At 42.7% G+C, this 26,232-nt stretch overlaps 1 protein-coding gene across 1 annotated transcript in view; it reads left to right on the top strand.

The window, feature by feature from the left end:
- The window catches only part of Adgrv1 (adhesion G protein-coupled receptor V1), a 535,418-nt gene that overhangs the window by 60,870 nt on the left and 448,316 nt on the right, over window positions 1-26,232 (top strand). The window contains exons 25-33 of the mRNA XM_045133393.1: window positions 1,002-1,082; window positions 2,565-2,704; window positions 4,708-5,317; window positions 7,666-7,881; window positions 11,652-11,867; window positions 13,696-13,940; window positions 15,046-15,227; window positions 15,972-16,780; window positions 19,818-20,027. Of these exons, the coding sequence (XP_044989328.1) occupies window positions 1,002-1,082; window positions 2,565-2,704; window positions 4,708-5,317; window positions 7,666-7,881; window positions 11,652-11,867; window positions 13,696-13,940; window positions 15,046-15,227; window positions 15,972-16,780; window positions 19,818-20,027 (2,709 nt within the window). The remainder of the gene's footprint in view (window positions 1-1,001; window positions 1,083-2,564; window positions 2,705-4,707; window positions 5,318-7,665; window positions 7,882-11,651; window positions 11,868-13,695; window positions 13,941-15,045; window positions 15,228-15,971; window positions 16,781-19,817; window positions 20,028-26,232) is intronic.

Here is a 26,232-nt window from a genome sequence, read left to right as displayed (position 1 = left end):
AAATCAAGGTTGGAGTACAGGATGTATGTGAGAGCCTGACTGCTTTGCCTTCGTTGTACTGTCGAGGTATTTTACATTTTATGACATTGTTTTTCATCATGCTGTTTTTGTTTTTGCAGTGCTTCTTTAATTTTTATTTGTTTATTTTTTTAATTTATTTGAGAGTGACAGAGAAAGAGGCAGAGAGAATAAATGGGCGCGCCAGGGCCTCCAGCCGCTGCAAACGAACTCCAGACGCGTGCGCCCCCTTGTGCATCTGGCTAACGTGGGACCTGGGGAACCGAGCCTCGAACCAGGGTCCTTAGGCTTCACAGGCAAGCGCCTAACCGCTAAGCCATCTCTCCAGCCCTGCAATGCTTCTTTAAAAGGCAACACATTGTGTAGGTTAGAACACTGAGATAATAAGGAAGTTTAGTGTCTTCTGACAGCTTTTTACCTGGCATCTCTTCAGGCAGGGCAGAAGTAGAGTTTTCTAGATTGCTTATCTAACTCTCTCCACAATGGCAGCGGCAGATTGGTGATCGAGTGTGCGAAGGCAAATGCGGCGGAGTTTGCATGTGTGCTCGGGCAAGCGTGAGATGCATTTCTCTAGCTTTGAATTGGTGGTTGCGAGTGGTCCAGGCGGGGGAAAGCCCCAGGAATGGCAGCCTAAGTGTGTGGCTATGTACAGAAATCATTCCAAGATAGCTAAAATGCCAGCAATGTGTACCTCTATAAACACGTGAATCCAAATAATTGTTTTCAAGTTTTTGGACATGGGAAATACCTATTATAATTTACAGGGGATATTTCCAAACACTGTACAGTCTTGATAATTTAGTAGTTTGGCTGAGATGATTATGTTACCATTCCAAATAATCTGTTATCTATGGGAGGATGTATGTCATTGGTTGATCACCACTACATTTTCCTCTTTGCTTGATAATGTTTTAAGAGATCTAAATTTTCTCACTGTGTCGCCGTGTGCTGTTTGGCTCGTGTCTCTGTGTCTCCGTGTGAAGGGGCTGAGCTCTTTCGTGTGGACGGCAGTGGTGGTGGAGATGGGAACGGGGGATTCCTCCTCCCAGCTGCTCACAGACGTGGTAAGAGCTGCTGCCGGCCCTCCACTGATACACGTTTTCACTTGAAGCTCTGCTTTCAAGGACAGCAATACTAACCCCTTCCTGCCTTTACTACGAGCCGTACATATTTTCACTTATTAGCCACCACCGAAGCGTTAAAGCATTCTTTTGTAGAGGTTAGAAAGAGAACAAGTGTGAATCACATTCTTGCCTGTCTCTGATGGCCAGGCTGTCCCGTCCACGTACACCTAACACAGCCTCCCGATTCTGATGAATAGGAATTTTCTTGTAAAAGAGCATTTCCCACAGCTTTGAATGATTAAAACAAAACTGTAAGTGGGACATTTTTACTTTTCATGTTAAGTCCATCAAACTTATTTTTTTGTACAGTAATGAACCATGGAGTTTTTATATGTAGCATTTAAAGAAAACAAATGGGAAAAATAAATTAGGAAAAACAAAAGGCAGACAATAAGTTGCCAACTGCTGGGGAAAACATTCAAAAGGGATGTCTTCAGAAGTAGAGTCATATAAACACATGACTCAGTTTTTTACCCCAGGTATTGTTTTCGTATATGAAGAGATTATTTAGAATAATTGGTTTTTAATAGTACACACTTTTTAACCCTCAAATGTTCCCTTTCCTGATGCCAGGTTTTGAGTTTAAAGTCAGAACTCATAACACCTTCCTCAGGCTGCCTCCGTCTGTCAATGAATCATGTGATCTCTATCTCTGTCCACTTTTAACATTGTTACATTTTCGTGTTTGCATTCGTTGATATGATAGAAAAACTAAGCTTAGTAATTAGGACAGACATTAAGAATGTTTCTTTATGTATTAACTTTTTTTTTTTTTTTTTTGAGGTAGGGTTTTGCTCTAGCTCAGGCTGACCTGGAATTCACTATGGAGTCTTAGTTTGGCCTCGAACTGACGGCGATCCTCCTACCTCTGCCTCCCAATTGCTGGGATTAAAGGCTTGTGCCACCACACCCGGCTCTGTATTAACGTATTTTTTAAGTAAGAGTTTTATTGTTTGGGACCAGGGGAGATACAAATATATAATAGCATGGTATACAAAAATGGGCTTAGAATTAATGCATCTTGGAAACTGAAGTTGTTCAGTGTGACCAGCTAAAGGCCTAGGGAAAAGCTGCTTCGTAGAGCTGAGCGTTGTCTTGGCTCAGGCTCCGTGGCCAACAGAGGTCGTGGGAGGCCTTCCTAGCCGCTTTTACAGACAAGGAAAAGGTCGAAAAGTTGACCTTATTCCTCTCCCAGTGCTCAGACAGCACTTGCTTAATACATTGTTGCCAAAGTTGAGAAAGGTCTTAAGAGCAGAAATGTGTGTGGCAACCATTTATGCCCGCATTTCTTACTAAAGCAAGTTAGGATGCATCCAAGAAAGGAATGGCTCTTTACAGAAAGTCGTTCAGTGGTTTGTCTTGTGGTTTGTAACTTTCTGCTTAACTTTTCCTCTCCCTACCTGGGGGAACGTGTCTCTGCAGCCAGCCTCGGCGTGGCTTCCCAGGTTCTGGTGACCATCGCAGCGTCTGATCACGCTCACGGCGTGTTTGAATTCAGCCCCGAGTCACTCTTTGTGAATGGAACTGAGCCGGAAGACGGGTACAGCACTGTGGTCCTAAGTGTGAGTGCTTTCTACCTCCATTTCTAGACCCTTGCTCTTGGCTTAAAAATTGCTTTATTTGTTATGAAGGCATGATGTATGTTTTCTTCTCTGAATTATTGGGAAGGAATGAGCCTATGGGTACTGATGGTAGAAATGGATAATTAGTGAGTTGCATTGGCATTTGTGCTTGCTTTTGCATATGGGTCCCTGTTGTTATAGTAAGGAGATTTCCTCACCCTTTAAGGAATGCAGTAAAACTCTACTATCTTGCATAGATTTTTTGAAAAAATTTTTTATTTTTATTTATTTATTTGAGAATGAGAGAGAGAGAGAAAGAGAATGGATGCTCCAGGGCCTCCAGCCACTGCAAACAAACTCCAGACACGTGCGCCCTCTTGTGCATCTGGCTAACGTGGGTCCTGGGGAATCGAGCCTTGAACTGGGGTCCTTAGGCTTCACAGGCAAGAGCTTAACCATTAAGCCATCTCTCCAGCCCTTGCATAAATTTTTGCACTCGTTCAGATAGACTGTAGGAACAAACATTACAAAAATTTAGTATCTGAGTACAAGAAAAAATACTTTCCCCTCATGGTATTGTTTTTCCCACCTGGGTATAAGACTGATCATTATCCACTCCAGGCACCAAGGGTCACAGAGGCTGCATCTCACCAGGTGTTTTTGTCCTCCTATGGAAATGGGGTGGGGAATGTGAGTTTTCAGAGGGCTTACGGTCCTTGCTTCTCAGACTTCCACAGTCAAACCAAGTTGTGATGCAGTCCTATGCTGTCTCTCTTCCAGAAGAGAAGAAAATCCAAAATATTTTCATACATGAATAGCAACAACTCCGTGTAGTGTGTGTGTGCACGCACGCGTGTGCCGTGCTATTTCCAGCTGAAATTAAGGATTCTGTTGCTCAGTGTTTGGAAGGAGCTAGGAGTCTGCTCAGCTCCCTCAGCTAGTATAGGAACAGAAACCATTCAGACACACCCTCTTGCATGATTGTATCACATCATAAACAATCTGCAGTGAGATCAAGTGAATAATTAGAATACTTTAAGAACAAAACAGGAATTAAGGGAAAGTATCACATTTTAAATGAAATTATCGCCTCCGATTTTAATTTGAGTTGACAAAGATAGTTTAAGGACAGGTAACAGTATTATTAGGAATAATGAGTTGGAATTTACTTAGAGTGATTTAGAACTTTTATTCTTAAAAAAGATGCAAAAGCAGTTTTTCATGAATTTTTTTTATATTTTGTGTCAGATGTCAATTCTTTATTTCTCACTACACAGTATACATGTTCTTTTCCATAAATATAAAAAATTTAATGAATGTACATAAACATAATAATTGCATTTGATTTCTTATTGGCACATCTATAATCTAGATGGAAGCTACACCTTGTACATTTAGCTTGTTGTTTATTGCTGCAGTCCCTTTTTAAATACACTCTGTTTTAAACTCCCTGAGCGATGTTAAGGATGGTCCAGTAGTATGTGGCCCTGGACTTCAATAATCTTATAATAATGCAGACTTACAAAAAATAAGTTAAGAGAAATAGTAATGAAGTGTACCATGGTGCTAGTCACTAGGTACTGGTGAATCTCTTGCCGGTGGTTTCACACTGTCTCTTTATGTGTAATATTTTATTTGTTTGTTTGAGAGAGAAAGTGAGGGAGAAGCAGAGAGAATGGTGGCACCAGAGCTTCTAGCTACTGTAAACAGACTCCAGACACACGTGCCGCCTTGTGCATCTGGCTTACCTGGGTACTGGGGAATCGAACCTGGGTCCTTAAGCTTTGCAGGCAATCACATTAACTGCTAAGCCACCTCTCCAGCCCTCTCGAGGTAGGGTCTCACTCTGGCCCAGGCTGACCTGGAATTCACTATGGAGTCTCAGGTGGCCTCGAACTCACAGCAATCCTCCTACCACTGCCTCCCAAGTGCTGGGATTAACGGCGTGCACCACCACGCCTGGCTCGTCTCTCTTAGTCTTTTTAATCTTCAATGTCTTCTAGGTTATGAGGACCCATGGAGCTCTGTCTCAGGTGACTTTGCATTGGAACATAGACTCTGACCCGGATGGGGATCTTGCTGCCACCTCTGGCAACATCACCTTTGGGATTGGTCAGAGGACTGCCCACATCACGGTGGAAGTACTGCCGGATGGAGCCCCAGAGCTGGACAAAGTGTTCTCCGTGTCGCTTGTCGCTGTTTCCAATGGTTCACTGGGGATTCTCACAAATGCCACATTAACGGTCTTGGCTAGTGATGATCCTTACGGAGTCTTCATTTTTTCTGAGAAAAATAGGCCTATTAGGGTTGAGGAAGCAACCCAGAATGTCACATTATCAATAATAAGATTGAAAGGCCTCATGGGAGAAGTCATAGTCTCCTATGCAGCTGTTGACGATCTGGAGAAAACACCACATTTCCCACCTAACGTAGCCAGAGCCAATCAAGGAAGAGACTACAGGCCAGCATCAGGGTTTGCTCTCTTCAGTGCCAATCACACAGAGGCGACCATAACTCTTTCAGTCTTGGATGATGATGAACCAGAGAGGTCTGAATCTGTGTTTATAGAACTGCTCAACTGTACCTTAGCAGAGAAGGTGCAGAGTCGCCCAAGTAAGTATTCATTCATAGGTTGTCATTATTACTAGAGGTAAGATTGTGAAGTGAGATGTCTGAAGTTAGGTCCAGTAGAAAGTTCTATAAAATAGTAAGTGCTAACTTTAGAAGAATTATCTTATAACGTTTATAAGACAACTGGAAATATGAGACTTTTTTTCCCTTGAAAACCGTGTTTTAATAGTCAGTTACATCCCCAGAGAAAGAATGACTGACCTGCAGAAGTCTATGCTAGCTTCAAAATGTTCTGGAATCAGTGTGAAGAGCCTGTGGATAGTTGGAGTGCCGGGCCTTCCTCTCTTTGATACACTTCTGCCATGTTTCCTAGCCACCAATGCTTTTATCTGTTGTTGGTAAGGAATGTGTCAGAGGAGGGACAAGCGCCCCCAAGTAAGGAATGGATTCTTTGTGGAACTGCGTAGCCTAAAATGTAGAATTCCAAGGTCTGTTCCTCTGTTTTATCATATAGATTAAGACTTCTTCTTTTTTTGCTTGTTTGGTTTTTCAAGCCCAGGCGGACCTGGAATTCACTCTGCGGTCCCAGGCTAGCCTCAAGCTTGCAGCATTCCTCCTACCCCGCCTCCCAAATACTGAGATTGAAGGCATGTTCTACCATGCTTGGGTTTTAAATTTCTTTTTCTTTAAAGTACCTTTTTATTAATAATTTTCACATATTGTACATAATGTATTTTGGTCGTAGTCCCCTCCCACTACCTCCTTTAGTCTCCCATTTCCCATGTCCCTTCCGCTGAACTCCTTCTTTACAACTGGACCTCCTTCTACTTTGATGTCTGGTTTTTGCTTTTTTGCCTCCTCCATCATACATTGCAGAACGCAGACGGGCTACAGCATTGTGCCCGTCTTAGGCAGGTGATGACAGCTACTGTGACGTCACGAACGCAGGGATCACTTTGTGGACTTAATCTTTTAAACCTGCGTTTTCTTAAATAATAAGGAAATTCTCTAAGCATAAGCAACGATATAAATTATGCGAGTCTGTTAAATTGGCTGAATATGGTAGTATATGTAAAAGCACAGTGCCATATTGTATGCAGTCAATAAATATGAGCAGTTATTACCAAAGGAGTGGCCTAGGCTGAGCCCCCTAGCGCTGTGAGACAGAAATGATCTGTATTTTATACTTGACACGTGCCGGGGACCTCATACTTGGGAGCCATACAGAATGGCCACTGTGCAGGATGAGAAAAAGAGCGACTGAAACGCCACCCATGTGTCAGTAACGCAGAATTCGATGCAGACAAAAGTAGCGTAGGTCCTCGAAGGATTTACTGCCCTGCTGTGCTGTGAGCATGGTCCACTTTCCCGAAGGAGGAGATCCAGGGGAACACTGGCCCTCAGCATGTGCCTAGCCGGGCAGGACCAGAAGCCCAGTGGCAGGTGACTGGAGATCTCCCCCAGGCTTGGTGAGGAGAAAATGCGGCACATGCTTCGCCTGTCTCTTCCTTCTTTCTCACAAAGGCCCACGTAATCCCGTAGGTCCGCATCTGCAGAACTTTGTCAACAGAAGTAAACATAAAGACCCTCAGGCATGCATATGCATACCAGTGGATGAACAAAGAAAATGTGGCACAGATACATTTGTAGGTGCACGTATAATGGAATATTATTTATTAGTCATAATCAGTAAAAGAGTGAATCACTGTTCGTGACTAATTTGAATTTGAGGACACTTTTGTAATTGAAAAGAAGTCATGCCCAGAGAGACAAGTGCTGCATGTTCTCACTCATGAGGAGTCTTAGAAAATTTGTTTCTATTGTATAGAAACCGAGAAAGGCGAGGGGAGAGGGACAGAAGCAGGTAGGTGAACAAGTCCCCAAGTGCAGTTATGTAGCAGGAATGCATTAGCGGTTTCTGTAACTTGGGAGGAGGAATATAGCTTGCAACTGATGTTCGAACTGTCAGAACTAACGCTTCCCTACTGAGTTTTGTCACTGGAAGGCAGCTTTTCGGAATGGCACAGGGGTGAACTAACTGGAAGAGCATAACCACGCAGCTTCACTGTTATTTAAGGAAATATGTAAATTGATGATTAATTATATTTGAATTGTTTCTCCCTTTTGATAAATTTCACATACTTACTGAAATATTCTCAAAGCATAGCTGCTCCTCCAAAAGGGATTTTGTAATAAAAACCATTCCTAAAATAGGTGTTAAAGAGAGCTTGTTTTCTAGGTCTAAGGCCAAGATTCATGGTGGCGCCCACACCTATTTAAACTTTTGCAAATCCAAATAGCAGAGAGAATGAGGGTGCTCTTTGGCTGGTGGGGGCTTGCTGAGGATTCTTGATGACTCTGAGTGAATTCTTAGAACGTCTGTCTCACAGTTCCAGGGTCCCCCCGCCTTGGGCCGAAGGTAGAGACCATAGCCCACGTCATCATCGTCGCCAACGATGATGCATTTGGGACGCTGCAGCTTTCAGCGCCACTTGTTCGCGTGGCGGAAAATCACGTTGGACCCATTGTCAACGTGAGTAGGTCAGGAGGAGCATTCGCAGATGTCTCTGTGAAGTTTAAAGCTGTGCCAGTTACCGCCGTGGCTGGTAAGTAACGGCGTCTGAGGAGCAGTGTTGTGTGATGACGCGTGCCTGTGATTAACAGTCACTCAGATGTAATTTGAGTGGTCTAATAGGAAGCAGTAAACTCACAAATTTGTATTTTTAAAAATAATATTTTAGTTATTTGAGAGAGACAGGGAGAGAAAGAGGCAGATTTATATATAGAAAGAATGGCGGGCTGGAGGGGTGGCTTAGTGGTTAAGGCATTTGCCTGCAAAGCCAAAGGACCTAGGTTTGATTCCCCAGGTCCCATGTTAGCCAGAGGCACAAGGGGGCGCATGCGTCTGGAGTTCGTTTACAGTGGCTGGAGAGAATGGGTGCACCAGGACCTGTAGCCACTGTAAACTTAACTCCAGACGCATGTGCCCCCTTGTGCATCTGACTTGTGTGGGTCCTGGAGAATCAAACCTGGCTCCTTAGGCTTTGTAGGCAAGGGCCTTAACTGTTGAGCAATCTCTTCAGGCCCAGGTTTTTTTTTTTTTTTTTAATTTATTAACAACTTCCATGATTGTAAACAATATCCCATGGTAGTGCCCTCCTTCCCCCCACTTTGCCCTTTGAAACTTCATTCTCCATCATATCCCCTCCCCCTCTTAATCAGTCTCTCTTTTATTTTGATGTCGTGGTCTTTTCCTCCTATTATGATGTTCTTGTGTAGGTAGTGTCAAGCTCTGTGAGGTCATGGATATCCAAGCCAATTTGTGTCTGGAGGAGCACTTTGTAAGGAGTCCTACCCTTTCTTTGGCTCTTACATTCTTTCCACCACCTCTTCTGCAATGGACCATGAGCCTTGAAAGGTGTGATAGAGATATTGCAGTGCTGAGCACTCCTGTCACTTCTTCCCAGCTTCATGATGCCTTCTGAGTCATTTCAAGGTCACTGCCATCTGAAAAGAGAAGGTTCTCTACTAAAGTGAGAGTAGCATTAATATATGGGTATTAACATTAAGGGAAGTGCTTACTGGGCACTTTGATGAGCATATTATATACATTTAGTCAGACAGCAGCAGACGTTATACCCTTAGGGCTCACGACTACCCCTGTTTTAGGTCTTCAGTATCAGGGATGTATTTCGTCCCATGGAGCGGGCCTCCAATCCAATTAGAGGGCAGTTGGTTTCCACCATGACAGGCATGCCACTATTGCACCTGTTGCCTCATTTGGCCTGGCTGGCCAAATATTAGGCTTGCAGTGTCCACTGTTAAGTATCTTCACTGGTGATTTCTCTTTCTCCTATTGAACTGCATGCAAAATGGCATCTTCCAGCTTTCTGTCAGCTGGTCTACATGGAGGAGGTTATCAGCTCAGTTCCAGTAGGATTTCTCAGTGGCCTTGCAGCCAAAGTATGTGAAGTCTTCAGCAATAGGGTCTTACCATCTATTTCTCGTGGGAAACCAAGGGCCTCGGATATGACATGTAATGTTTTAGGCAGCCTCAGATTTTTTAATTTTTTTAAGAGAGAGAGAGAGAGGAGAGGGGGAATGAGAATTGGTGCACCAGGGCCTTTGCCACTGCATTCAAACTTCAGACGCTTGCACCACCTAATGGGTTTGTGAGACCTTGTGCTTGCCTCACCTTTGTGCATCTGGCTAACATGGGATCTGGAGAGTAGAAAATGGGTCCCTAAACTTTGCAGTCAAGCACTTTGATCACTGAGCCATCTCTCCAGCCCCATGCCCAGATTAAAAAAAAATATATTTTATTTATTTATTTGAGAGAAAGAAAAGGAGAAAGGGACACACACACACACACACACACACACACACACACACACACAGAGAGAGAGAGAGAGAGAGAGAGAGAGAGAGAGAGAGAGAGAGGGAGGGAGGGAGAGAGAGAGAGAGAACACACACACAGGTTCACCAGGACCTCCAGCCATTGCAAAGGAACTCCAGATGCATATGTCACCTTGTGCATCTGGCTTAGGTGGGTAGTGGGGAATCAAACCTTGGTCCTTAGGCTTCACAGATAAGTGCTTTAACTGCTGAGCCATCTGTCATCTCTCTAGCCTGCAGATATTTATTGAGATAGAATCTCACATAGCCCAGGCTGGTCTAAAACTTGCTCTGTGGTTGAGGGTGACCTTAAACTTTTGAACCTCATGCTTCTACCTCTGAGTGATGGGATTACAGGCTGCGCCACCCCACCTGGTTGATGTGCTGGAACCCAGGGCTCACTTCACGCTGCACAAGCACTCTACCAAGTGAACTACATCTCCAGCCCTGACGCTTGAATCCTTTCCAACATAAATCTACATTGCTCTCTCTGTTGCTATATATATATATTATACATGCATAGACATAATTTACATATGCATTATATATACAAAATATATATGTATATACATATATAATATATATAATGTTTTGAATTAGTGAATATTGATTATAAAATTATATATAAATTCAGAAGGTATCATAATAATAATCCAAGGAAAGGCAAACTAAGTACATAACAGCTTTCATTTTCTGAAAGGGGTGCAAGCAAAATGAGCAGTCACAGAGCGCTGCATAACAGCCTTGGCTGTGAACTCCTTTTTCTGGCTTGCTCATTTACTTACGAAAATGCAGAAGAGGCAGTGCTTAGCTTTAACTATTTTATGTGGAGGCAGAATGCTTTCATTACCAAGTGCAAACATGAGGACACCACCTTGTCCGTGGTACACTTCCATCTTCCCAGTGCTCACAGGAACAGGGGTGTGAATGAATAGGAATTCATGTCTGGTTTTAAAAATAATCTCTCAACAAGATTCATGCTTGAAAAGGCTAAATCAGGCCCATGCAGTACCCAGGTGGTATGTGGGTACATTTGCCCATGATGAGCCCCTTGGAAGGTGTGCTTGCCTCCATCTGCTGCCCATATCAACAGGTGGTAGCGACTACTGAGTGTTCTAAGACATGAGTCCGTTGGGCCCAAGAGAGCGCCCCACCCGTCCCTACTTTAAGAAGGACTCACAGGGGCTTTGAATCCAACTTTGTAAGAACATCTGTTTCGCTGCACATGGTGGCACATGCCTTTATTCTCCGCACTCAGGAGGCAGAGGTAGGAGGATCGCTGTTGGTTCGAGGCCACCTTGAGACTACATAGAGAACTCGAGGTCAGCCTGGGCTAGAGTGAGACCCTACCTCGAACAACCAAAAAAAAAAAAAAAAAAAAGAGAACATCTGTTTCCAGCTGTGTTCGTGAGGATGCTAACACAATGTATCTGACAGTACAGTGAGATTAGAACTCTCGTTCTGTTACACACATGTGTGAGTTTGAAACACAATCCTATGGCAATGAACAGCCAGTATTATTTTGCATATGTGTATGTATGCTGGTTTCAGAAACATGTATCTGTAATTTGGTATGTATAGTACATACATACACACGTGTGTGTGTGTGTATTTATGTATGTATATATATACATATATGTATGTATGTGTGTGTGTATGTATGTGTATATATATATATATATATATATATATATATATATATATATATATATATATATATATACACACACATATCTTTCTGAAAGTGAATGAAGGGAATGGGCACACATGTAGGAAGGCTTTCCATTACCTTGTGATGTTATCAAACCATACATTTCTAGTGTCCACAGTCAACGTTCCCATGTTTCAAATCAGTGCAGCTAGCATCCTCGCAAGAGGCTTCCCATGTGTACCCATAACGTTGCGTGCCAAGCAGCCTTTGCCTTGGCACTGGGTGTTTGGTTTGAAGTCAGCCCTTGCGTTCTGCTTGTTGTCTTTGCAGGCGAAGACTATAGCATCGCTTCTTCAGATGTGGTCCTTCTAGAAGGGGAAGCGAGCAAAGCGGTGCCGATCTATATCATTGATGACATTTCCCCAGAGCTGGAAGAATCCTTCCTCGTGCAGCTGGTGAATGAAACAACAGGAGGAGCCAAAATAGGGGCTTTAACCAAAGCGGTCATTATTATTGAGGTGTCCGATGACCCGTACGGATTATTTGGTAATTGGGCTTCTTTGATTGTTATCCGTTATGAGTCTCAGATCATGACTTTTATTTATTTATTTATTTATTTTAAAAATTATTTATTTATTTATCTGAGAGGACAGACACAGAGAGAAAGACAGATAGAGGGAGAGAGAGAGAATGGGCACGCCAGGGCCTCCAGCCTCTGCAAACGAACTCCAGACGCGTGCGTCCCCTTGTGCATCTGGCTAACGTGGGACCTGGGGAACCGAGCCTCGAACCAGGGTCCTTAGGCTTCACAGGCAAGCGCTTAACCGCTAAGCCATCTCTCCAGCCCCCGAAAATGTTCTTTTATTTCCCCTTTGCATCTCTGAGTGCTCATGTGTGGTGTGTGTACGTGTGTGAGTGCATGTGCATATGTGCATGGATGTGTGTGTGTGCATGCCTGAATTTGTGTGCAGGCCTGAGGACAGCCCCCAGCACACTCCTCAGGGATGCCCTCCACCCCTGAGACAGGATCTCTAACTGACCTGGAGCTCACCACTTAGCCTGGCTAGCTGGTGAGCTCTAGGCAGCTCCTGACTCTGCTTCCCAGTGTTGGCATAACAGGCCCGCGCTGCCCTCTGCGACATGTTTATGTAGGTACAGAGTGGCAAACTCAGGTCTTCGTGCTTGCAAAGCATGCTCTCCAGCCTCAAGTATTGTTAGGTCTTCGTGCTTGCAAAGCACGCTCCAGCCTCAAGTGTTGTTAGGTCTTCGTGCTTGCCAAGCACGCTCCAGCCTCAGTGTTGTTAGGTCTTCGTGCTTGCAAAGCACGCTCCAGCCTCAAGTGTTGTTTGTCGTCTTGTCGTTACTGATAGATTGGAGGCCCGTGTAGAGCAAGCGCTAGAGGTTAGTGGCTGTTTGAAAAAGGCAATACAGCTCCTTCTGATTACAGGTGGGATTCACAAACTGTTCTTTGTGTGTGTCACGTCTTGCTTCTCCATGTGTTTTGTGATGTGACGGGCTGTGTGTCAGGGGAGAGTTGGAGTCAGGGTCTTGCTCCCTGTCATGCCCACGCTGGACTAGAAAGAGATCTTCCTGCCTCAGCTTTCCCAGCGCGAGGACGATAGGCAGGCCACACTGCCTTGCTTGACTTTTAGTTTGAGATTATTCTTTTTTAAATAAATATATTTTATTTATTTATTAGAGAGAGAGAGAGAGAGAGAGAGAGAAAGAGAAAGAGAAAGAGAAGAGAGAGAGAAAGTGAGAGAGAGAATGGGCATGCCAGGGCCTCTAGCCACTACAGACAAACTCCAGATGCATGTGCCCCTTTGTGCATCTGGCTTATATGGGTCCTGGAGAGTCGAACCGGGATCCTTTGGCTTTGCAGGCATGCGCCTTAACAGCTAAGCCATCTCTCTAGCCCTTGATATAATTCTTTTAATAAACTAATTTCGTGTGCAGAAGTTTCCCCTCAGATTTGCTCTGGTTTCTGGACAAGTAGGAAAACCGCGTGGCCTCAAGTCCCTGGTGCTGCGCAGGTTCAGCCAGGGAAGAAAAGCGCCAGTGCCTGTCGTTGGGGTCTGGGGTTCCGGGGGGCCCTGGGGGGGGGGGGTCCTGCGCTCCGCGGCAGTACTCACTGGATTTATTTCATTTGTGTCTGGCAAGTGCTTGAGTCTGGGAGACATCTGAACTTAATGATTTCCGTTTCCAACACAGTAAAAAGTTACTGGGGAGTTGATCCTGGCCAACTTGTATTACGGAACCCCGTCCTTGCTGTGCGGAGCGCTCAGGGGAGGAGGTCCATTATCACGGGCGGTGCGAGGCTACACCTCCCTTTCCCACTGCGTCTAAGGTTAGCCCTTCTCTGTTTGCCCTGTAGGTTTTCAGATGACTAAATTTATTGTAGAGGAACCTGAGCTTAACTCAGTGAAGGTAAACCTGCCGGTAATTCGAAATTCTGGGACACTCGGCAATGTCACTGTTCAGTGGGTTGCCACCATTAATGGACAGCTTGCTACTGGCGACCTGCTTGTTGTCTCAGGTAATGTGACCTTTGCCCCCGGGGAAACCATTCAGACCTTGTTGTTAGAGGTCCTGGCCGACGACCTTCCGGAGACCGAAGAGGTGAGAGGACTGGCTAGTGTAGACTGACTGTGTGCTGTGTGCCTTGTCTCGTGTGGCTAGACCCCATGACTGCTGTTGTGCCGTGTCAGATGAGTGAATTCCATAAGGAATGTTACACTGGACAAGGGCTTCTTACCATTAAAAGCAGGAATATTCTAGAAATAGATGCTACGTACATGATATTTTGCTAGTACAAGTTCTTTTTTTGTGTAATTATATTGTATTTTCAATATGTTTTATAAATGCATCTATTATAATTTTGTTACCTTCATTTATACAAAGTTAATTTGTATCTCTGCTCTCATTTGAGTGTGAGCTAACTTTTATTAACTGTAGAGTTTGATTTTCCACCTAACATTCTGGATCCTTTGAGTGTTTATCACGAGTTTACTACATAACAATTAGGCTAGGTACATGTTCTGATATTTTCCATGATGAAAAAGTAATGTGACAAATAAAATAGTCTCAGTGGAAAAAAAGTGATTCATCACTAATGTATTTGCTATGGATAATTATATTTTGTAAAATTCAAGTATTATAAAAGTCTAGATGTCATAAAATTTCTCTTAGTACCAGTTATTTTTCAGTTGCATTTTTGTAGAACTATAGAACATTTTTCTTTTAGGTGCTAATTGTGTCATTATTCACTTCTAAAACATTAGATATTCACTATCATGAGTGCTTTTTTTCTAAATTTAGGTGGCATTATGCTATGAATTTTTAAAATTAGTTTTGTTGATAATATGCATTTAAGATAATGTGGAAAATGAAGTATATAATACATATATTTACCACTAAAATTTATATTTGGTATTTTCCTTAAATAAACGTATCCATGATAAAAGTCATGTAAATGAAATGATAAAAATGCAACTATTTTACATCGAGTCATATAATTATATCTATAACTAATATTAATAGAATTAACCTATATTTTTGTGCATAATTGTGCTCTATTATTTAAAATTGATGACAGATTATCCTGTTATCTGTTGGGTTTGTAAATGTTTTGTCCATATATATGTTTGATTTTTTTTTCCTGCATCATTCATATTTTAATTTCAGAACTGGGATGCTGTTAAGGAAGTTTTCACTGTGTTTTTAGGTTATCCAAGTGCAGCTAACTGATGCCTCTGATGGAGGTACAATTGGGTTAGACCGAGTGGCAAATATTATTATTCCAGCCAATGATAATCCTTATGGTACAATAGCCTTTGTTCATTCGGTTTATCGTGTTCAAGAACCTCTGGGAAGAAGTTCCTGTGCTAACATAACTGTCAGGAGAAGGTACATGATGTGGTGGCTTGTGTCTGTGCAAGTAAGGGGGGTGTGGGTGTGGGGGAGGTATCCTTCTACAACCACTTATTTGACAGGCTATTAAAATGTGTTGATCGAGTTATGCCTGTTGGTATGCAGAGATCCCATCATGTTTATTATACCCATTCTCTGTGACATAGATAGTACATTTATCCACCGTACTTTCTGACCCTATTAATTCGTTTTAGTCTGTGGTCCATTATAACTGGAACTTGATTTTATAGTAAAGTCCACTCTAGTGTAGTTTGAAGGAGTTGACTTTCAGGTTTTTTTTTTTTCTTCTTGCATTTCTTTTGTAGGGTACGTAGTGTTCACTGAGATCCTTCGGAAATAGAACGTTAGGGTTGAGGAACCTTGTGACATCTCGCTAAGTGCACTCATGTTGCTGCTGTAGGTACTTTGTGAAATGTGAAAATGAACACTGAGTAACATTGTTTGGAAATCCTAAAATGGATACCACTTGCACATCTTGCAAACTATTTTATATCTTAATTACAAGTAAGCGATATTTGATTGGGAATTAGCAAGCTTTCCTTATATCAGAAAGCAAAATGTTAAAAGATATATGCACTTAAGAATTATGGTTGTGTTTGTACTAGCTCTTTAAATATCACAGGAACACTGGAAACCATAAGCAACATTGCTCTTCTCTTGAACACACGCACTAGTGTGAATGCTTAACCTAGATTTTACTGTCCCTCCTCCACTTTCTAGCGGAGGGCGCTTTGGCCGGTTGCTGATCTTCTACAGCACATCTGACATTGATGTCGTGGCTCTTGCAGTAGAAGAAGGTCAAGATTTACTCTCCTACTATGAAGCACCAGTTCAAGGGGCGCCTGACCCACTCTGGAGTACCTGGGTGAATGTGTCTGCAGCGGGGGAGCCCCGGCTCGCCTGTGCCGCCTCCTGCCTCAGAGAACATGCCTGCGCAGCCTTTTCCCTTGCCAGTGCTTCTGAAGGCTTCCAGTGTTTTTGGATGGCATCGTGGGTCGGCCCATCGCCCAACAGCTCAGACTTCTGGACCTACAGGAAAAACCTGACCAGGGTAGCATCTCTCTTCAGTGGCCAGGCTGTGGCTGGTGGTGACTATGAGCGGGCCACAAGGCAGTGGGCCGTCATGCTGGAAGGCGACGAGTTTGCGAATCTCACCGTCTCTATACTTGTGGATGATTTTCCAGAGATGGATGAGAGTTTCCTCATTTCCCTCCTCGAGGTTCACCTGATGAACACCACCGCCAGTATGAACAACCGGCCAACCATAGGGCACCCCAACATGTCTTCAGTTGTCATAGCCCTGAATGGCGACGCCTTTGGGGTGTTCATTATCTACAGCGTTAGTGCCAATAGCTCTGCGGATGGCTCCTCTGTGCAGGTGCCGGAGCAGCGGGCCTCCGTGGAGCTGGTGGTCCACAGGACCGGCGGCAGCCTCGGCCAGGTCACAGTTGAATGGCGCGTTGTTGGAGGAACGGCTACTGAAGGGTTGGATTTCAGAGGGGCTGGAGGCATGCTCACTTTTGCTGAAGGTGAGTCGTGGTACTGCACGGCTTTTGGAGTTCCGTGATAAAGTCGTCATAGTTAAAAAAAATCCCCTCTCCTTTCCTTCCTTCCTCCTTGTCTTCCTCCCTCCTTCCCTACCTTCCTGCCTTTCCGAGAGGAGGGAAAGATAGCAAGAGGGAATGGGGCTCCATTGGCACTGCAAACCAGCCCCCGATGCATGTGGCACTTTGCACATCTGGCTTTATGTGGCTACTGGGCAATCAAGCCCTGGCCTGCAGGACTTGCAAGCAAGTGACTTTAACCACTGAGCAGTCTCCTCAGCCCCAGAGTCAGTTTGCTCAGGTAATAGCAAACTTAATCCCTTTTTGCATGATAGCCTTTCCTGTAACCCGAAGGCAGCCATTAATCTTGTAAAGAATGTTTTAAGAGTAGTCATGCGGGTAAGAATCAGTATTACATAGGAGAATAACCTGTGGCGAACATCTTCATATGCATTAGGCAAATAAGGATAAAACATAAGTGAAAATAATTTCTGTTTTCTCATGTATAGTTTTGTTCTGTTTAAAAAATTTTTTTTGTTATTTTTATTTATTTATTTGAGAGTGACAGACAGAGAAAGAGGCAGAGAGAGAGAGAGAGAATGGGTGTGCTAGGGCTTCCAGCCATTGCAAACAAACTCAAGACACGTGTGCTCCCTTGTGCATCTGGCTAACGTGGGTCCTGGGGAATCGAGCCTCGAACCGGGTCCTTAGGCTTCACAGGCAAGCGCTTAACCGCTAAGCCATCTCTCCAGCCCCAGTTTTCTTCTTTTGAGATGAGGTTTTGCTCTATATCCTGGGCTTGGTTTGAACTCACTATGTAGCTCATGCTAGCCTCAAAAAGTAATCCTCCTGCCTCAGCCTTCTGACTATAGGTGTTTGCTATCATGCCTGGTGGGAAGGAAAAAAATTAAGTAAAAATAGTATCAGGTTTCATGCCATTATAATTAGTATAAAGTGAGAATATTTATATTAAATGAGGTCCAGGGAATATTTTGTAATAGAACTCTTAGGCTTGTACAGATCACTATAGAAAAAATTTATAAGTATTATATATGTTGCCAATGAATTAAAATTAGGATCAGACTCATTGACTTAAGACTGTGAATCATCTGATATTTGACACACCCTTTTTTTTTTTCTAGATTGGGTCTCTCTTTTGCCCAGGCTGATGGGCTGAACTGGACTATGTAGCCTCAGGCTGGCCTTGAACTCATGGCAGTACTCTTACCTCTGCCTCCCAAGTGCTGCGTTTAATAGAGTGCACCACCATGCCAGTTTTCATCTAATTTTAAAATAGGAAAAGTTCGTGTACTTAAAATTTAATTTGTTACGATGAAGTTATGTTCACTTGTTTAAATTCTGCTTTGCACAATTACAGCTTTCATAAAGTTATATTACTTGCTGAAAAGTGATGTATATTCATGAGAACCTCAGAATAAGCTACAATATAAAAGTAACAGTAATTCTATATATTTGAGCAGTCCATTGTATCTGTTTAACTTTTTAAGACTTTTTAATACATACAAGTGTGCTTTTTGGAAACTAGGTGTGATGGTGCTTACATAATATATATACTTACAAAATTTTTAAAAAATATTTTATTTTTATTTATTTATTTGAGAGAGAGAGGAAGAAGGAGAGAGAGAGAGAACAATTCAGATAGAGAATGGGTGCACCAGGACCTCCAGCCATTGCAAATGAACTTCAGATACATGTGCGACCTTGTGCATTCTGGGGAATCGAACCTAGGTCCTTAGGCTTTTCAAGCAAACACCTTAACCACTAAGCAATCTCTCCAGCCCCATAATATACTTTTGAAAATATTCAATAATCATTGTGCTTCAAAGTAAGAACTGTCAAATACCAGGAAAAGCTTTCTATCTTGGTCACTTCTCAGTAAATGATTTGGGGAATGGTAGGACTGCAGAATCTGATATGTGGGATGGAAGAGGATAGGTTGGTATTGGATAGCATTTTTCTGTGTTTGCAAGGGAATAATGAAAATGCAATGAGGAGGGAGTGAGGATAAACTTAAGTACTTTTTCCTGTGCCTTTGATAACTACAAAGAATTTGTCATATAAGGTAATATCATTATATGAGTCATTACCTTGAATTACAACTTCAGCTTCACACAACTATTTTATAGCTAACCTAGATTGTTAGATAGCACACAGTCTCTAATTAATATTCTGGTTTCAATCCCCAGAACAAGAAAAAAAAAATCAAAATGACACACTCACGAGGAAGTTTTGCCTCTGCTGTGTTGATGAAAACACGGGGATCAGGAGAGAGAAGGCATCTAATCCCCTTCCTTTTTTATCCTCTTTCCAGAGGCAGGGTGGGGGGGGCAGTAGAAACAGAACCGGCTTTCTGCTGTTCACTGGCGCTCTTATCTCCAGTGGGGACCGTGTATTACGGTGCACAGTTGGGTGGATTTCTTGTCTCTTCTGCATTCCTCCTTTGCCTCTTCCTCCTCCTCTTGCCCAACAGTATTTGACTGTCATCTCAGCTAAGGCACCCAAAGGCTTATATTTCAGTGCCTCTTTTTCATCCCATTCCCCATATACTTGTGACCTTTCAAGGAAATGTTGAGTTGAATTAAATTTTTCACAGTTTACCTGAGGCCGAATAAAAATGGGGCCCACTTTCTCTAAGGGAACTATTTCTAAACAGATGTCAAAGTCCTTTTCCCAGCTAGGTCATCATTCTTGACTGAAGAGCAGGAGATAGATCTGTGGACTTTGTTTCTACTAAAGTAGTCGTACCCATTAACTTGCCCATTATTCAAGATGTTCATAACCTGGCCACACTAATGAAGTTGTGCATGGTTCATGTGTGGAACAGGTAAGTGGCTTAACATGCAAAATTTGCACTGGCGGTAATATTACTCACAAGCGCCTATGATGAACTCAGATCAGTTTACTTACCTCTTTAAATAGAGATTAATTTTGGCCTTTCTGAGTTCTCCACATTGGTGACTTTTTTTTATGTTGGATTTTTAATTCCATTAACTTTTTATAGGTGAAACAAAAAAGATGGTCATTTTAACCATTTTGGATGATTCTGAGCCAGAAGATGACGAAAACATTATAGTCAGTTTGGTGTACACTGAAGGCGGAAGCAGGATCTTGCCCAGCTCCGACACTGTGACGGTGAACATTCTGGCCAACGATAATGTGGCAGGAATTGTTAGCTTTCAGACAGCCTCCAGATCTGTCATAGGTCATGAAGGTGGGTTCCTGTTTGTGTTGAACGCATTCCTTCTCTGTTTCCTGGATGCAATTTTTGTCTAGTCTCATAAAGCTTCTGATTCTTTATCCCATTATTTCGTTGAGCTGTGTTTTTGTCTGTGTAGTATTTTTGGGAGGGGACTATGTAGTGTTAGCTGTTTGTCTAGGTGTAGAACCCTTGCTAACTAAGGAATGCCCTTGCTTGCTGGTCCTTATTGCTGTGAGTGATGTACTTTAAACCCTGGATGTTCTGCTTTCCCCACTGTTAATGACAAAATAGTACGTGTTTCATAGGTTTCTTTGTTGAGAAATAATGTAAAATGTTTAGTGTAGGCCTTGCCAACTGTAGTATGAACTTTTGGTAGCTATTGCTGTTTTACAGTGAAATGTCAGCTTTCTATCAAAGTAAGTAATACATAATAATGTGGATATTATAGTCTAGATTTTATAACTACTGTGCTTTATCACCAGAGCACCAAACTAGAAACCTTTATGCAGTATTTATCTAGTGTTTCATGAAATAGACTAATGTTTTTGTTGGTTTCACACATTGTCATAATAGCATCTTTGAGTAAGCCTGTTTTAGAATTAATGAAACATATTTGTAGAGTGTGTTTCACCATATGGTTTGTATTTAAATTCTGAAAAATCATGTTGCTTTAAGGACCTAAGAGATGAAGAGGATATGGACTATGCATTTGGATCTGCACTTTACTGATGATACTGCAACGTCGAGCACAGAAATTAAGTGACTTTACAAGGTCAAGGTGCTAGTTGGTGATCAGGCTAGAAACTGAAGGCTTGACTACACATTTTCTATCTCCTTGCTGTATACTGCCAACTTGCAGGTTTATGGAAATTCATTAAATGGTTAATGTACTTTTTGGACTCTTTTTACTTTTATTGAAAAATGGTGGGGGGGCTGGAGACATGGCATAGCGGTTAAGGTGCTTGCCTGTGAAGCCTAATGAGTCAGGTTCGACTCTCCAGATTCCCCATAAGTCAGATGCACAAAGTTATGCAGGCGTACAAGGTCATGCATCTGGAGTTCGTTTGCGGTAGCTGGAGGCCCTGGGACATCAATTCTCTCTCTCTTTTTCTGCTCTCCCTCTCCCTGTCTTGCATAAAAAAACGGGGCCAGTCTATTGGGCTTGCCTCAAAAGAAAAAAAAAAAAGGGTTTGGGATTGCATGTTGTCATACCAGTAATTAGCAAGAATGACTAACACACTGCAACACATCTAATCTAAAAACAAATCACTATCAGAAAGTTATTTGGATCTGGGAAGATCCAGCTCAGTAGGTTTCCTGGCATTACAAGGCTGGGGTCAATCTCCTGACCTGCACGAGGCAAGCATAGCTCACATGCCTGCAGTCCCAGCACTCAGGAGGTAGAGGCAGGAGGATCATAAACTCAAAAAAGCATTAGGAAAAAGTCACCGCAGGGCTAGTTAGCAATTTATAGGTTATTTTTGTGCACCAGATCCATAGTCATTATTTCATTTAATTTTAGCAGAAGTCCTGTGTCATGGTCATGACTGAACACGCTGCATTGTTATGAGGAAACGGAATTGGGGATCGTTGGTAGAACTGCGCCTGCCAGCACTGGACGGTAAAGCCCGTGCTGCAGGGCAGCTGGGAGGAGAGATCGATGGCCTGTGTTTGCACCTGCTGAAGGACCCGGCAGTACAGGGACTGTGAGAGGGACAAGACTAATGGATTTGAGTAGCCTGGCCTATGTGACAAAAGGAAACTGGCGAGAGAACCTAGCAGTTGAAACCAGGAAAGAATAATCTGTGTAGAAAGAAAAGCAAACTACCCAGGATGGAGCCAGGTGGAACACCAGGCTAAGGAGCTTGGAGAATGGATGATGTGAAGAAAGTCAAGGCAGAAAAGACCAAGGAGAAAGTGTGTTTTCATCAGTTACCAAAAGAAGGCAGTAATCAATGAGGCTCCCACAAACATGCAGTAATCAGTCTCACACTAAAAAGCAGTAGTCAGTCTCACACTAACATACAGTGATCAGTTATTCTCACACCAACATGAGTAATCAGTGAGTCTTTCACTAACATGCAGTAATCAGTGAGTCTCACGCTGCCATGCAGTGATCAGTGAGTCTCACGCTGCCATGCAGTGATCAGTGAGTCTCACGCTGCCATGCAGTGATCAGTGAGTCTCACGCTGCCATGCAGTGATCAGTGAGTCTCTCACACTGACATGCAGTGATCAGTGAGTCTCTCACACTGACATGCAGTGATCAGTGAGTCTCACGCTGCCATGCAGTGATCAGTGAGTCTCACGCTGCCATGCAGTGATCAGTGAGTCTCACGCTTCCATGCAGTGATCAGTGAGTCTCTCACACTGACATGCAGTGATCAGCGAGTCTCACACTGACATGCAGTAATGAGTCTCACACTGCCATGCAGTGATCAGTGAGTTTCACACTGCCATGGCTGAGAGTGAGAACAGGTTTCCAAACCGGTTCAGAAAACAGCAACAGAGGGGTTTTGAGGGGAGAATAGGGGGTAGGGTGCCAATAACTAAGGGGTCTGAGAGACTTAGCTATCTGCAGGTGTGGGGTGCTCCTCAAAGTGAAGTGCTGCAGCCAGTTCCTGCCCTAAGTCTTTGCTACTTGCCTATGTCAAGAGAAGATTAGAAACTTCGATGTTTAAAGTTTGCTGTGATATCTGTAAGCAGTATGCGTGGGTTCTAGTCCACTTGTCCGTTTCTCTGCTGTTCAGCTATCCTAGCCATTATTTAGTAAGATTATTGTGTTTTACAACTGTCAGTCTTTCATGAATTGAAGTAAACAAAAGAAAATAATTAAACCCTGATCCTTTGGGGCATAAAGATTTGAGAAACACTGCCCATTGATCCTGAGAGCAAAAGAGGAGAAACATTGGATAAAATAGATGAAAAAGGAGTCTTGTGGATTGGTTTGTGTTTTGTTATGGAGGTATAAAGAAGAAAAGTCATGTGCAAGAGGACCTGTCAGTGCCGATGGAGGATGTATATCAAATCAGGGCCCAAGAAGCAGTAGATTTAAGAACGGGATTCAAGCTAGACTTAAGCGTGTGCTTTCTAACACTATGATGAGCTTTCATTTTTTAATTGATATAAAACATTACAGACATCCAGCATGCATTTGTAGAGATTTGAACTATAAGGCAACTTGGTCCACCATAAACTGTTTTTTTTTGTGTGGAAACTGGGTTTTTTGTATGGAGATGCCCATAGTGGGCTGAAGGCCTCTGAAGAAGCAAGGCTGTGCTGCTGGGAAACAGCATCTTGGAGAAATTGCAGAGCCTAGAACCTGTGTCTTTTTCACCTTCACCTGAAAGCCATATGTCTAGTTCCAGCAGCTGGACATCTGCATGAGCTACAAGGGGATTAAAAAAAAAAGGAATTAGTAATTCAAACTCACAGTCCAAGTGTGTTACCTGTTGAATTCTGTGTGGATACACCAACCTGTGGTCATGAGTTCGGCAGAGAAAGCATCATACTGAACTGGTTGATCCCTTACACACGTGCTCCTTGGGGTTTCTTTTTTTTCTTCATATTTTTCAAATTAAAATATAAAGTAATTCTATTTTTTCACTTAATTTTCTTAACCTTTATTCATTATGCCTTCCTAGGGTCTAAATGAATTTTATTTTATCAAAAGCATATGGAACCTCAAGTATTCAGCTTGTTTTTGAGTCAATATCTTTCCAGCACTAAAGATTGCAGAGAGGATTGTGCATGAAGATTAGTTTATCAAGTGAACACTTCATAATGATTCTTCAGTAATAATGACCACCAAAATTGTATTAAGAATCATGCTATATGGGCTGTCCACAATGTTAATATTGTTTGTGGCCTGGTTTTCAGGTTTTATTTAAATGATTAGACATAAAACAGTATGTATGATGGACTTCTGTGTAGAACCTATTTTGATTTTTGGGGAGGAATTGCCCTAGTGTTGAGCAGTGTATTAAATTCTATAGAATCCTATTTCTATTTTTAGTTCTAAAGCCATTGGAGAGATGTAGCGGTAAATATAACATTCTCTCATATGTTATAGATAGGATTTAGAGATATGGATGGATTTTACTGTGGTTAGAACCTGTGGATAAATAAAGGCATACTCTGTACACTGTGCCAGATACTTCCCTCAGTTTCCCTGCCCAGCAGCACCATGATCATCATGTCATCGTCAATGAATTTATTTATTTTTCTTTGTTAAGGCACAGCATCAATCCATTTTTGTAACAAGATTTCAATAAGAAAGGCGATTTAAAAATAGATTTATATAATTTCTATATCAGAAAGTCATTTTTTCTTAAATATTCATATTGACAGTCTGTACTTTATTTTCTTCTAATGTTTTAGCTCATTCCTTCTTATCGTAGAGGCAGTTTTGAGATACATGCAACATGCATATGTGTATATTTATTGATTAAACTATGTTTTCTGTTTATATACATTGCAGTATGAGTTTATTGTTTTTAAAATTTATTTTTATTTAATTACTTGCAAGCAGAGAGAGACAGATGGAGAAAGACACAGAGAAAGAGACAAAGAGAGAGACAGAGAGAATGGGTGCAGCAGGGCCTCTAGCCATTGCAAACAGACTACAGATGCATGCACCACTTTGTGCACCTGGCTTTATGTGGGTCCTGGGGAACTGAGCCTGGGTTCTTGGGATTTGCAGGCAGGCGCCTTACCTGGTGAGCCTTTGCTCCAGCCCCGTTCATGTTTACTTCTATAGAAACAGTCGTTGAGGAGTACGTGATGATGTACTCAGCGATCTTAAAGTGCGTTTTCATTCATATTCTTCGCTGACAATGGACTGGTGGAGGTGCGGGTTGACAGGTCTGCCTACTGAAACGTTTGTGTCTGGATATCACACCCCACTCCCGAGACTTTCCTTCTGGGCGCAGGGATGCTTGAAGGACCAAGCCCTAGTTTCGCTGTCACCTCACTTTCCACTGGTCGCTGAGTCCTCACGCTGCTGTAGGTGGTTTTCTGGCGTATGTAGACCCTTTGCCCAGATGGCATTTTCAATGGACCTAGCTCCTGCAGTTTGCCTTAAAGAGGAAGAACCAGTTGCTCCATTTTCATTATTGTTTAGGAAAAAAAATTCACACTCTTCTGGCTGTTGACACAAAAACACTTTTAGAAGATATGTAAGATTATATGTTAGAAGTCCTTTATACTTTTGTCTTTTTAAAACTTTTTATTGACAGCTTCCATAATTAAAACAATAACTGATCATAGTCTTCTCCCACCACCCTTGCTTTTCTGCTCCCAAACACCGTCTGCACTGAATCCCTTCTTCTTTCTCCACGTAGTCTTTCTTCTGTTTTGATGTCATCAGTTTTTCCTCCCATTATCTTGCATAGATAGTGTCAGCCACTTTAAGGTCATGAATATCAAGGTCACTTTGTAGCTGGAAGATAGTATTGTATTGCAAGCATTCCTCCCTTTCCTTGGCGCTCTCATTCTGCCGCCTCTTCCCCAGTGGTCCCTGACTCATTGTGGGTATGTTAGAAATGTCTCATTTAGTGTTGAACACTCCCCTGTCACTTCTCAGCACCGTGGTGAGTTTCGAGTGACCACAGTGGTCATTACCATCTGAAAGCAGAAGCTTTTCTAACCAAAAGTAGGACTAGCATTAAATATGGGCAAAAACATAAGTATTTAGGGGGCAGTTTGGTGAGCATAATATATAGATTAAGTCAGACAACAGTAGAAGTTTCCCCCAGAGGGTTTTTGACCCCTCCTCAAGTCACAGGCTTTTGATTAGATTTTCAGTACTAGGCAAGAATTTCCTCTCATGTAATGAGCAATCAGTGACCTTTGGTTTCCCCCATAACAGACATGCCACCATTTGGTACATTTAGTCTGGCTGGCCAGCCACAAAGCATGTGAGGTCCACTGCTGGTTGACCTTAGTCTTTCCCAACAAGCTGCAGAGGTGTTTTCAGCATCCTGGCAGGATGCTGTCAACAGGGAGGAGCCTTCCAGCTCAGCTCCAGCTCGAGTTCTCAGTGACCTGCAGCCCAGGCATGTGGAGTCTTCAGCACTAGGGTCAAATCATCTGGTTATGGTGGGCAACCAAGATCCTTGACAATAGCCTTTAATGTTTTGGGGGCATCAGAGGCTTCAGTGGCTAACAACTCTCTGGAAGGCATCTCATCCCTGACGCTGAAATTTTCTAATAACAG

Source organism: Jaculus jaculus, chromosome 14, assembly GCF_020740685.1.
Source record: "Jaculus jaculus isolate mJacJac1 chromosome 14, mJacJac1.mat.Y.cur, whole genome shotgun sequence".
Lineage (NCBI taxonomy): Eukaryota > Metazoa > Chordata > Mammalia > Rodentia > Dipodidae > Jaculus > Jaculus jaculus.
The sequence above is the reverse complement of the archived record's forward strand: the minus strand, read 5'-3'. Positions and strand labels throughout refer to the sequence as shown.